The sequence below is a fragment of the Cicer arietinum genome, chromosome 1 (assembly GCF_000331145.2).
Source record: "Cicer arietinum cultivar CDC Frontier isolate Library 1 chromosome 1, Cicar.CDCFrontier_v2.0, whole genome shotgun sequence".
Lineage (NCBI taxonomy): Eukaryota > Viridiplantae > Streptophyta > Magnoliopsida > Fabales > Fabaceae > Cicer > Cicer arietinum.
Genome location: NC_021160.2, coordinates 8,671,897 through 8,684,398, shown reverse-complemented (window position 1 = coordinate 8,684,398; position 12,502 = coordinate 8,671,897). Strand labels below are relative to the sequence as shown.

The window sequence follows — 12,502 nt, the reverse complement described above, 5'->3', positions numbered from 1 at the left end:
GCCAAGAGGCTTATTTTCTAATCTATGAATCAAATCAGTATTTTGATGGGTTTACCCCCACTTTTAAATTAAACTACAATTGCTTACTTTAAATAGATTCATTTACCGTATAATAAAAAATTATAAACCGTAAACATTTATGATAAACAAATTTTTTTAATTTTGTGTTTTTTTTCTTTTTTAGATAGAATAGTAAAATTATACAATCATCAATAATTTCATCAATTTTAAAATATAGTGAAATTGATATTTATAAAATAAAATTACAGCTCCCATCATCACCTTTGCTATTTTATTTTAAAACTGTTACTAATAATACTCTCAAGTTTTACTAAAACCAGTAACATAAGCTTTACTTAACATTTTTTCAAATGTTACCAAATGAGCAAGTCCTTGGTGGAGTTAAAAGTGTAATATTTTTTTAAAAAATATATAGTAATTTGGTAATAAATTTGAATTTGACACTAGTTTTGCAAACAAAATCGTTATCATCCTCATGCTTTATTTAAAGTTTGCTTTTATTTAGAGATAATTAAATGTAATTAAAACAGAGAGTATGTATAGCGCACTTGATCAATAATGGACAACGGGGCCATATAGGAACAAAATGTCGACATATTAGACTCATAAGATAATAATTGTTTTGTTGGTTTTATGAAAATATGTTCTTTGTTTTTCTCGAGGCAAATGTTGCGTACTTCCTAAATTCTTTGTTTTATCAGTTAAATTAAAATTTAAAGATAATATTATGAAGTATTTAGCCTTTAGTAATGACTAATTTCCTTCAAAAAATTTATTGTACATATAAAATTAGTTCTTGACTCTTTATTAAATATTTTTTCCATTCGATTGTATGATTATTCGTTTAAGTTGTTGGATTCTTTTACAACTGAAACCAACTAACATTTTAGTGAATATGTGTTTATGTTTTCTTTGTTGTCTTAATTGCAACTTATCCCTTAATTTTATTGTTTCTTTATTTTTTTTTTTATAATTATACTACCATTATCCTTTCCGTCTTTTCTTTAATTGTTTTTTGGAATTCAACATGCTTAAATTATTAAGATGATATTCAGAACCCTTAAAAAAATCATACCCACAAAAGCAATGGAAAATGTGGTAGAATGTTGCCATAGCTCTCACTCCAATGGAAAATGTGGATAGAGCTTATGTAATAATACACAAGTGAGCACAGTGTCACCTTTCATTTTCACTAGTGTTCTTTCTACTCTGAATCTAAAACACCAAGTTCATTGTGTTCATTACAAACATAAAATGTATCATTATTTATATAATATCTTGTTCAATATATTACAAATCTTCAGTAAGCAACAATAGTTTTCTATGTTGACATTGTCTTGTAGTGCCCCACTGCCACATACACTTGACCATTATTTTTAAAAATAAAATTTCGAATGGTGCTTTTTTTTATCTATTACATCAATTTGCACCCACTTGTAAAAGGCCCCATCGATTCTAACCTCGAATTTCTAAACGAAAATAGTCCTACATTTCTCTTATAAATTAGCATTGAATGAAGGGTTTTACAATACTTGATTTTTCAAAGGTTGAGGAGCTAGTCCTTCTTGTTCAATTTCATCAACCTATTTTTTTATTTTTTTTTTATAAATCAATATATTTGTGCACAATTGTGATTAATCACTCTAGTCGAGTTGAATTACATAAATAAAACATCATCTTGCACAATTGTGATTAGTCACTCAAGTCTGATTCGACCACATTTTACAGAAAAATGGACAACACACAAGAAGTGATATTAAAAAAGGTATGTAAAATCTACGACAATCTCTCGAGCATAGAAAACCTTAATCCCTCAAACGATGTGAATGACCTATTTACCCAACTTGTAACAACATGCACCACCTCATGTAATGAATTTGATGTTACTAAATTACCCCAAGAAATTAAAGAAAAAATAGCTAAGCTAATTACCCTTTGTGGAAAAGCTGAAGGACTACTTGAAAGTCATTACTCAACTATAATAGGAACACATGAAAAACCATTAAACCACATAAAAACCTTCCCTTATTACCCCAATTACCTCAAACTCACACATCTAGAATTCACTATGCTCACCAAACACATAACTCAAAAACCTTCAAAACTTGCTTTTATTGGGTCTGGCCCACTTCCTCTAACCTCAATCATGTTAGCAACATATTACCTAACACAAACATGTTTCCACAACTACGACATTGATCCATTGGCAAATTCAAAAGCTTATGATTTAATTTCATCACACCAAGACTTATCAAAAAGAATGTTTTTTCACACTAATAACATTTTTTATGTGAAAAATGTTCTTAAAGATTATAATGTTGTGTTCTTGGCTGCATTGGTTGGCATGGATAAAAAGGAAAAAACAAAAGTGATTAATCATTTGGCCAAATACATGGCTGATGGTGCTATTCTTGTTGTGAGAAGTGCTTATGGTGCTAGAGCTTTTCTATACCCTATTGTTGATCCTTGTTGTGATCTTAAAGGTTTTGAAGTTCTTTCAATTTTTCATCCAATTGATGAGGTTATAAATTCGGTTATTGTTGCAAGGAAGTGTTCGGTGAATCAAGAGGTTTACTTGAAAAGCAAGTGTTGTGAAGTTGAAGGTTTTATTAATCCTTTGAATCATGGGAATGTTATCGAGGAGTTGAGCATTGATGAGAAAGCTTAATGTATTTATTCTTAATAATGCATGTAATTTGTTGTTGAGAATGTTTATTTGTGATATGAGATTACATTGCCGTAATGAATTCAATGTTTTTTTTGGACTTGCGAAAATCCCCTTTTATGTTTATCTTTCAAAACTTTTATCAGGAACAAACTTTGTTGCCAATTACATGATTTTATAGACCAAATTCATCATCTTTGTTTTCAGGAAAATATATTTGAATGGTAATTTGCAATTAGAGGGCCTCGTGATGCCGAATTTGAGGGTGGTATTTATCATGGACGAATCCAGTTGCACCCTCGTTGCTCTCCATATTACAATTCTAGATAGAAATCATAATTGGGAGAAAAGTAATCAAAAGTATATTGAATAATGAGATAATTGTTCAACTAAATCAAATCCTAGCCTTATATAGTCGATAAGTAACAACTAATTAGTTATCTTTCATTTGAGTTATCTTTCTGCCTTTTTTTTTCTTTCCATTCTTTACATTTTTCTATTAGTTTTCTCATTGCAATATTTAGTGGAAGATTTAGTTTAAAAAGTCCAATAAATTGTATATAAAGAAATCCAACAAATATAATCACACTTTAGCACAATAAAAAAAGTGGATAGACAGACACAGAATTGTAAATGAGATATCAAATTGCAGACTAATTAGCTAGCATGTAACATGCAAGAATAAATGCAATATGAGTAAAATAATGAGAGGTTAATTTAGCAAAATAAAGGAAGAAAAACACAGAGAAATAAATACATAAATATACATTGGACAAATATCTCTTCATGAAGAGTTTGTACCCATTACAAACTAGTTAATATTTTCCTATATACATAATACTATAGAAGTATATAATCCAAGCCAAATAACTCAATATCCAATTTGAGTTTGGTGCATTTAATATACACAAATTCACCTCTTAGTTAATAATTAGTAAGGAATCAAATTAGCAATAGAAAGAGAATTGCTAACAGTAATACTAACTAAACCATCATTACTAGACATGGTAGAAGAAGGTGAAGCTTTTAGATCCTCAAAAGCACTTTCACATGTTGAAACATCAGCCATAACAGCACTAAGCATAACAGTAATTGTACCGAGATCGCGCGACGAAATAGCATCTATTGCTCTCTGAAGATTTTCCAAAGCATTGTTGTATTGATCCCTACACTCAGCAACTGCATTAGCAATCTCTGGATTATTAGCAGCATGTTTATCCACTTTTGTTATTGTCAACTTTACTTGAAGAGAACAAGCTTTAATCGCGGCTTCGAGGACGTTAATCATTTCAAAATTGTGAGTTATAAGAGGTTGAATCGTGGCGAGACAAACGTCAGGGTAATCAGTGTGTGCACATATTTGTTCAATGCTTAGGCTGCTTTGTTTTGCTTCTGAATGTGAGTGTGGAGGAGGCATTGTTAATGAGTGTCCACGTAATGAACCTTTTAGAATATCTGAGAATGCAGCTGAAAATGAAGATGAGTGACCAAATGTATCATGTTCTGATTCTGGTTCTGTTTGTCTTTTTGGTGATTCAAAAGGTGATTCAGAAGGTGATTCAGAAGGTGATTCAAAAGGTGATTCTGCAGATATGCTTGATGCCTTTGGGGGATATGCATCTTGAGAACTGAATTTTGTTTCTATGTTTGGTGATGTGTCCTTGAATGTGTGAGCAATGCATTTTTCTACTGCAAAACATATTAGGATTATGTAGAAAATTTTCAGGTTAATATTGTTGTTGTTGTTTTTGTTGATGAATTTCATGTTGTTTCTTGAAGGTTTGGTACTTGGGAAATTAAGGAAATTTTTTAGGAAAAAATGTGTTTTTTTGAATTGGGAATTATGTGGAAGGAAATTTAATTTAAGTTGTGAGTGAAACATGGTAAATGAATTTTGTCCATGAAAATAGGATGTTATTAAGGAATAGTATCCATTGTTTGTGTTGTTGTTTTGGCATTGTTTTTAGGAATGGTAATAATTTGATGTGGTTGAAACTACTACCTATATTTTTTCCTCCTTAAAATAGATTTTCAGCAATTTATGTCTTCTCAATCTTATAAACTCTTTAATAAAATTTCTAGTTTCACATGAGTTTCTAAACAGAAAAAAGAATAAAAAAATTGTGCTATCTGACTTAATTGTAAACTAGATTATGGTCCGCACGCTGCGTGGATATTAATTAATTAATTTTATAAGTTTTATAAGTAATATTTTATGTATTATAAATATAGTTATCTTATAATATTACTTTATTGATTTGTAATAATTGAATATACTTAGAAAAATTAAAATGAAGGAAAATCATGTTTATCACAATCATTTAATTTAATTTTTTAAATATTTTGTAAAATTCGTATGATAACTTATTATATAGGATAATTGTTTGACTCATTGTACTTTAATTATTAATTTATTTTTCAACATATAATAGTACTTGTAGTTATTTGATGAAATAAAATATAAAATACAAACCAAAAAATAAGATGTAAAAAATATTAATGTTGAATTATATTGTAGCGTATCTAAATTTATTTGTTTTATTAGTACGATGTTTCAATTGCGAGCATGAGAAGTTGTTATAAAAAAAATTATTGAATATATTTCATCAAGAGTTTGTAAAAAAAAAATAAGTTGGTGTGGCATCGGAAGTCTATTTTAAATATATATAATAGATAATAGATTTTAATAATTGGAAATTATTTTTTTAATAATTTTTTATAGATTCGTATTTTATGATTATTTTTAATGAATTTAGGTATTTTCTTTCAAATAGAATATATATTTTTACTTTATAAAATGTTGCTACAAAAATGAATTGACATAAATTGAAAGTAACTATAAATGTCAATTTATTTTTCAACATATATTGCTACTTGTATTTATTTGTACTTGTATTTATTTGATAAAATAAAATGTAAAATACAAACCCAACAATAAGATGTAAAAATTTAAAAATATAATTGACTATTTAATATTTTTTATTTAAAAAAAATGTTAATATTGAATTATATTGTAGAACATATAATGATAATTTGTGTACTTTCTGTCAAATAAAATATATATTTTTATTTTATAAAATATTACTAAAAAAATGGATTGACACAAATTAAAAGTAAGTATAAATGAATTGACATTAATGAGTAATTGAATTTTTAACGTATAAAATCATTACTCCTCATAAATAGTATTTATGTCGATTATGAGTGATTAGGTGGTTTTTTTCAATTGAATTTAATGACTAATAATATAAATTATTACCATTGTTAAATGACTAATAATATTATAAAATAATTTTATAAATTTATTATAAATAATTGTAAAATAATTTTATAAGTTTTATAAGTAATATTTTATGTATTATAAATATAGTTATCTTATAATATTACTTTATTGATTTATAATAATTGAATATGATTAAGAAAATTAAAATGAGGGAAAATTATGTTTATCACAATCATCTAATTTAATTTTTTAAAATATTTTGTAAAATTGGTATGATAACTTATTATATATGATAATTGTTTGACTCATTGTACCTTGATTGTCAATTTATTTTTCAACATATAATGGTATTTGTATTTATTTGATGAATTAAAATGTAAAATACAAACAAAAAAATAAGATGTAAATTTTTAAATATATGATTGACTATTTAATATTTTTGATTTTAAAAAAATGTTAATGTTGAATTATATTGTAGCGTAGTCTAAATTTATTTGTTTTATTAGTATGATGTTTTAATTGCGAGAATGAGAAGTTGTTGTAAAAAAAAAATTATTGAATATATTTCATCAAGAGTTTGAAATTTATTTTATTAAAGATTTGCTTATACTTTAAATCAATTTTAGGTATTTAAAAGTTTTAACTAATTATTTGTGCAATTGAATTATAGTTATATTGATAGGTACCAAAAATAAATTTTATTAAAAAATAATTTAATTTTATGCAATACTTAATTTTTCATTAATTTGGTAACATTCAAATTATGATTATAATAAGGAAAATTAAAATAAAAAATAGCATTCAATTATAAATATATAATTTAATTGATAAAAATTTAGTGTTAACATATTTTTTCAGAACACATATACCGTAAACGTTGGTTCATTATATTTTTTAATATATTCATATATATTATAATTTTAAATAAATTTGTGTATTTTAATAATTGGAAATAACTTTTTTAATAACTTTTTATATATTCGTATTTTATGATTATTTTTAATAAATTTGTGTCTTTTATGTCAAATAGAATATATATTTTTATTTTATAAAATATTACTTAAAAAAATGGATTGACATAAATTGAAAGTAATTTTAAATGGATTGACATTAATGAGTAATTGAATTAGAAACGTAAAAAATAATTACTCACCATAAGTGGAATCATATAATTGTAAGGAGAATTAGATAAATAACATTTATGTCGATATTTATGAGTGATTATGTAAGAAATTGTGGAAGGAAGATGAGAAGTTGTTGAAAGAAGAGGGGTACTCTCATGAAGTACACATCAGCTTTTTGAATGATGTGGATGAAATATGTTAAAGTGGCAAAATACGATGATGTGGTAAAATATGATGACGTGACATCGAGAGTCTGTTTTAAATATATATAATAGATCCGTAACAATAGCAATTTGTATATTGTATTGGAGGTAATCCAATTAAAGAGACCCTTAAATTTTCTATTATTGAAAAATAAATTAAAATAGTACAAAACTTGATCCTTAATTTTCTATTATTTCTTTTGGATGTAAAAAGAAAAGACTATTTACATCCTTCAAGTTCTCAAATTATGACTTGAATTTTGTTTTAACTTTTTTGGTTCTGAAAAAACTAACCTTTTAAAATTTGATATTTGATTAGTAGATAAATTTTATTTTATTTATCTACTATTTGAAATTTGATATTTGATATTTGATTAGTAGATAATCAAATATCAAATTGTTTGAATTAAGAAATGAATTCCTGTACTTTCTAATTATGATTGGTCAAAGCGTCAAGCTACAAAAGGATGGTTTTTGAACGAACTATAATTTAAAACATTTCCAACTCAAAACGTATTTATAATCAAATCATTTATTATCCTAACTTGTTTAACGATATTATTAAACACTATTAAAAAAAAATCATTTTAACTGTCATATTTAGTGTGGGTTTCCAACTTTAACGCTAGTTAACGTCGGTTAAACACACGTTAGTATGTCAAATATTTTTTTTGATTTTATTAATAATTAGCATCGGATAAGCCGACGCTAAATAAAATACGCCAAACGCTAGATTAATTTCTTGCAGTTACTGACGCTACATTGTCTGATTTGTAAAATTAAATTTTTTAATTTTATTTGAAAATTAATATTATTTTTTCCAATAACCCATTCCGTCTTCGCCGTCAATCTCACCATTTTGTTGTCTCACCGTAACTCTCGCCCTCTCGTCGTCGCATCACTGTTTCCTTCACCTCAACCTCATTCTGGCGGCCTTACCCTCCCTCTCGTCTTTCAGCCTCACTCTCGTCGTTTCACTCTCGTCTCTCAAACTCACTCTCATTTTCGTCTCTCAGATTCACTCTCACTGTCGTCCATTCTCAATGTAAGTGTAACCTTACCATCTTTGTCGTTTGTGTTCACTTTTGGTTTAGAGTTTGGTCTTGATACTAACATTTGATTTTCTTTTACTCATTGTCAGTTCTTTTTTATGTTATTTTGGTACCACAGTTGCATGTTCTATTTAATTCTTCTTTTTTCCCATCAATTTAGGTTTTCTTGCATTTCCTTTGTGTATTTGTTTGGAGATAATGTGAGATGGATGGATAAGAAACTAGATGTGAAAAATGTATTTGAAATTTACGGAATCAATTTAGATTGTCAATTTTATTATTGTTTTTTCTGATTGACAATTTCAATTGTGTGATGTGTATTTGTTGTTTATATTGATTTTTTAATGCCTAACGACTTTGACAAACCAAATAATCGAAACTCTTCGTTAGTTAAAATTTCATTTCTAACAAATATTTTATAAAAGATAACCAGGCCCAAGCCACCTTAATGTTCAATATAACTTATGATATATTTCCTTTACAAAAGATAGTCAAGCCCAAGCCACCTTAATGTTTAATATAACTAATGATTGAAGTTCAAACCAAGTAGTCTTAGTGCATATTTAGAAATGGTTAATAACCTTTCATGACATGGACAATAACCTCTTTGAAGTACAATTTTTGTTGTTATCGTGATTTTGTCAAACTCGTCAGTTATCTAAACATACACTAAATTCAGAATGATTTCATACTCCTAGTTAAATCGTGTTGGGTTTAATAGGATTGTGACTTTGAATAATTAGGCTTCCCTATAATGGTTTCAATCTATATATAGACACTTTCATTGTGCCCTAAAGTTTTTTAGGGTAAAGTTGTAGCATCAAATTCATTAAGTTGATGTTGCAACTTATTCTTGAAACCAAAGACAGATCTTAATATCATTTAGTGAGAGGGCAAAAATATACATATATGTAAAGAAAATATTCAAGAGTCGAGGACACGTGCTAAACCTTTGTAGATAGGTCAACCTTCTAGAGAATTGTTGTCCTACAATTGTCATATAAAAGATGGACATATTCTGAAAACATGTAGAGATTTTTTAGATCTAGAAATTAGAACTCTAGTCGGCACTTAATATTTCATTTCATTTTTTTAATCTTTTCATCATCCTCTATCACCATCGAAGAAAGCTGATTTATGAAAAGAGGTGGTTTATGAGATTTTGAGTTGGTTTATGGTTGTTAAATACCTATCACTTTCATTCATTAAATAGGTAATCATCTTAGTTATAACGTGTACTTTAGTGTTATTTTTCAGTTTTATGTTTGTTATTAAGTTCACCATGACTTAAACAATTTGTAGTTAAGGATCAATAAAATTTAAGTAATGTTTATGAGTTAATTCAAAATTCCAAATTTACGTTAACTATTAATAAAAAATACTCTCTTTTTATTTTTATAACAAACAAGTTATTTGTCTAGAAAAGTATTGAAATTAGTAACATACTCAATTCTCTTGAGAAAAATATTTTATTTTGCACAACTAATTTAGGCAAGAGTACATCCAATTTAAATAATTTATTTCTTCTAAAACCGGTATTATTAATGTCAGAATTTGTATCGGAAGTTCTTATTGGAAAAAAAAATGATATTGAAATGAAACATGATAAGGGGTCAATTTTACCCCTCAGGCAAACATTTCGAAGATTCGATTATTATACCTTAAACTCACGAGTTCATTAATTATGAACCCAGAGGTAATTACAATACTACAAACTATATACAAGCTGCCAAAGACATCAAAACAGGTACATAGTTTATCATTCTTACATCAAATCAAATTAGAAAAACAATTAATGATGTTAATCTGAACTCTTCACCACAGTAACTGGACACGAAGCGTTATTCACTATGTAGTTGCTAACACTGCCCATTATAACCCTGAAATAAAAAATCAATGAAACCCCATTAACAAAAATGCAATGCATGATATATGAGGAGGGTTATATGGTAGAATTACCTTTTGATGGTACCAAGACCTCTGTTTCCCATGATAAGACTATCAAGAGGTATATGTTCAATTGCTTCACATAATTTCTCACGAGCATCTCCCCAATATATCTTCACTAGTACCACAACCTATATATATATGCCACCAAAATCTTATAAAATGTTCAATTATTAATATATGAACAAAACAATCACCTATAATGTACAATTAAAATCATACTTTTTTTTGGTTCGCAGCAGACGTGGCAATATTAATTACTTCAGAATTGGATTCGAGTCCATATTTCTTGAAGAGTGTTGGGTCAGAGAACTCAGCCAGAGGTGTGAGAGCTGCATTAGTGAGCATCAAATTGAAAGTTGAATAAAATTATATGGATGATTTAATCAGAATTATTATGTTAATTTAAAATATATATATATGATGCAATTAATTACGTGAGCCAGTAACTGCCCAGAGCTGCATTTCGCCATGCTCGTATTGTTCAGGTCGAATAATAACGAGAATGATGTGATCCCCTTCTCTTGCGATGTTATCCAATGTCCATTTTAGTGCCTTAATGCTACATGGTGAGAAGTCCACAGCAACGCCTAATCTCCTTGTACCTGCCATTCATTAATTGCTCACTTCTCTTCTGTCTTATTGATTTAATTACTTATTCTTATTATTATTATATATTGGAATGGGAATGTTTCACGGAACATAACATCATGCTCGATCGAGGATGAATGAATAAAGCAATTTCTGTGGCAGACGTTAATCACGACGACAATTGCGTTCTCCAATATTGGTGTGGTTCAGAGTCAGTAGATATATAATTTCCAATATCTTTCATTTTCGCATTCAGAATCCCCCCGTTCAATTCATATATACATAAATAAAATGCAAACTTTCTACTTCAATCATATATTAAGAGATTTAATTTAAATACATGGTAATGAAAGCTTTTATATAATCATAATCATCAAAATATCATTTTTTTTAACTGTAATTATTTTGAAAGTCATACATATAAATCACCGTAATTTTTCATAATATACATTTTTACTTTAAGAGTGTATCAAAAATTAATTTCATAGATTAAATATCAACATTGATCTATAAAATTGAAGAGACTAAAATAAAATAAAATAAAATAAAGTAAAATAAAGGTACAATTGCTTCTGCGGTCCCTTAACTTAATTTCATATAACATTTCAGTTTTTTATCTTTCTTTTTCCCACCAATTTGGTCATTTATTTAATTTTATTATAAAAATTCGAAAATATAAAGAATAAAAATATGAATTTATTTGAATATTTGAGTTATAAATTTAATGAAATTTACATTATATTGAAGATAATTAATTTTATGAGTTTTGTTTGAAAATTTTGATGAATTTTTTGTAAAAAAAAATGATAACATATTAGCCTACATCAATTTTTTACATATTCAAATATATTATTATAAATTATAGTTGAAATATGATATCACATAAAATTAATTATCTAAATAACGCATTGATATCAATATATAATTTAATCTCATTGGTCTATTAATTCGTTTATTTATTTAAAAATAAGTTTGATTATTTATTAAATATATGTTAATATGAAACAAGTTTTTAACTAGGTTAAAAGTCATATCAGTCTTCCAAAAAAGACATGCTCAAGTCAAAATACAAGTTTATTATAATCAACAAGTCAAAGATAGACCTTGAATTTTTAGACCATATAAAGCCTTGGCTTTGTAAAGTCTAATTCAACTTATCTTATATTTTATCTCTATTCATTAAAACTAAAATAGATATTAGAGAAAAAATACCAAAAATTGTGTAATTTATCATACTTGAAAATATTATTTGAATGTTACTCATAATTCTAATCAACCTTTAAAATATTTTTTTGTATTTTTTTGTAATTCTAATAAATTAATATTATTATTAATCATTATTCTATTGTATATTTTTTACATTTTTAAATAAAATAAAATAAAATAAAAAGAATATTAAAACTAATACAGAGTTGTCACTTCAAAACCATGTGTCTTTTGAATTTTTAATTGACGATCTTTTATTAGTTTCAAAATAGAATAAATTGATATTTAAATTTTAAAGTGGTGTATATTAATGTTTTTATTTTTAAATATGGGTTATTAAAAAAAAACAGTTTTTTTTCTTCACAAAAACAAGGGAGAAAAATAGAACAATGTTTTTTTTTTTTTTTTCACTTCTAAGTTATACTTTATTATTTATTTTTGGATAAATTGCACATGCGATTCCTTAATTT

General features: G+C 26.5%; 3 protein-coding genes across 3 annotated transcripts; 1 reads left to right on the top strand and 2 right to left on the bottom strand.

The window, feature by feature from the left end:
* The first annotated feature begins 1,553 nt into the window (after positions 1 to 1,553).
* Positions 1,554 to 2,768, top strand: LOC101513314 (nicotianamine synthase-like). The gene has a single exon (XM_004487704.4). It carries the CDS (start codon positions 1,754 to 1,756, stop codon positions 2,687 to 2,689), a length of 936 nt encoding a protein of 311 aa, XP_004487761.1. The 5' UTR covers positions 1,554 to 1,753; the 3' UTR covers positions 2,690 to 2,768.
* A 664-nt stretch (positions 2,769 to 3,432) lies between these two features.
* On the bottom strand, positions 3,433 to 4,518 carry LOC101512989 (uncharacterized). The gene has a single exon (XM_004487703.4). It carries the CDS (start codon positions 4,449 to 4,451, stop codon positions 3,618 to 3,620), a length of 834 nt encoding a protein of 277 aa, XP_004487760.1. The 5' UTR covers positions 4,452 to 4,518; the 3' UTR covers positions 3,433 to 3,617.
* A 5,407-nt stretch (positions 4,519 to 9,925) lies between these two features.
* LOC101512676 (universal stress protein PHOS32) lies at positions 9,926 to 10,919 on the bottom strand. Its single transcript, XM_004487702.4, has 4 exons — positions 10,673 to 10,919; positions 10,458 to 10,567; positions 10,248 to 10,366; positions 9,926 to 10,168 (listed from the first exon to the last, which is right to left on the bottom strand). Exons 1-4 carry the CDS (start codon positions 10,845 to 10,847, stop codon positions 10,090 to 10,092), a joined length of 483 nt encoding a protein of 160 aa, XP_004487759.1. The 5' UTR covers positions 10,848 to 10,919; the 3' UTR covers positions 9,926 to 10,089.
* Between the last annotated feature and the right edge of the window lie 1,583 nt (positions 10,920 to 12,502).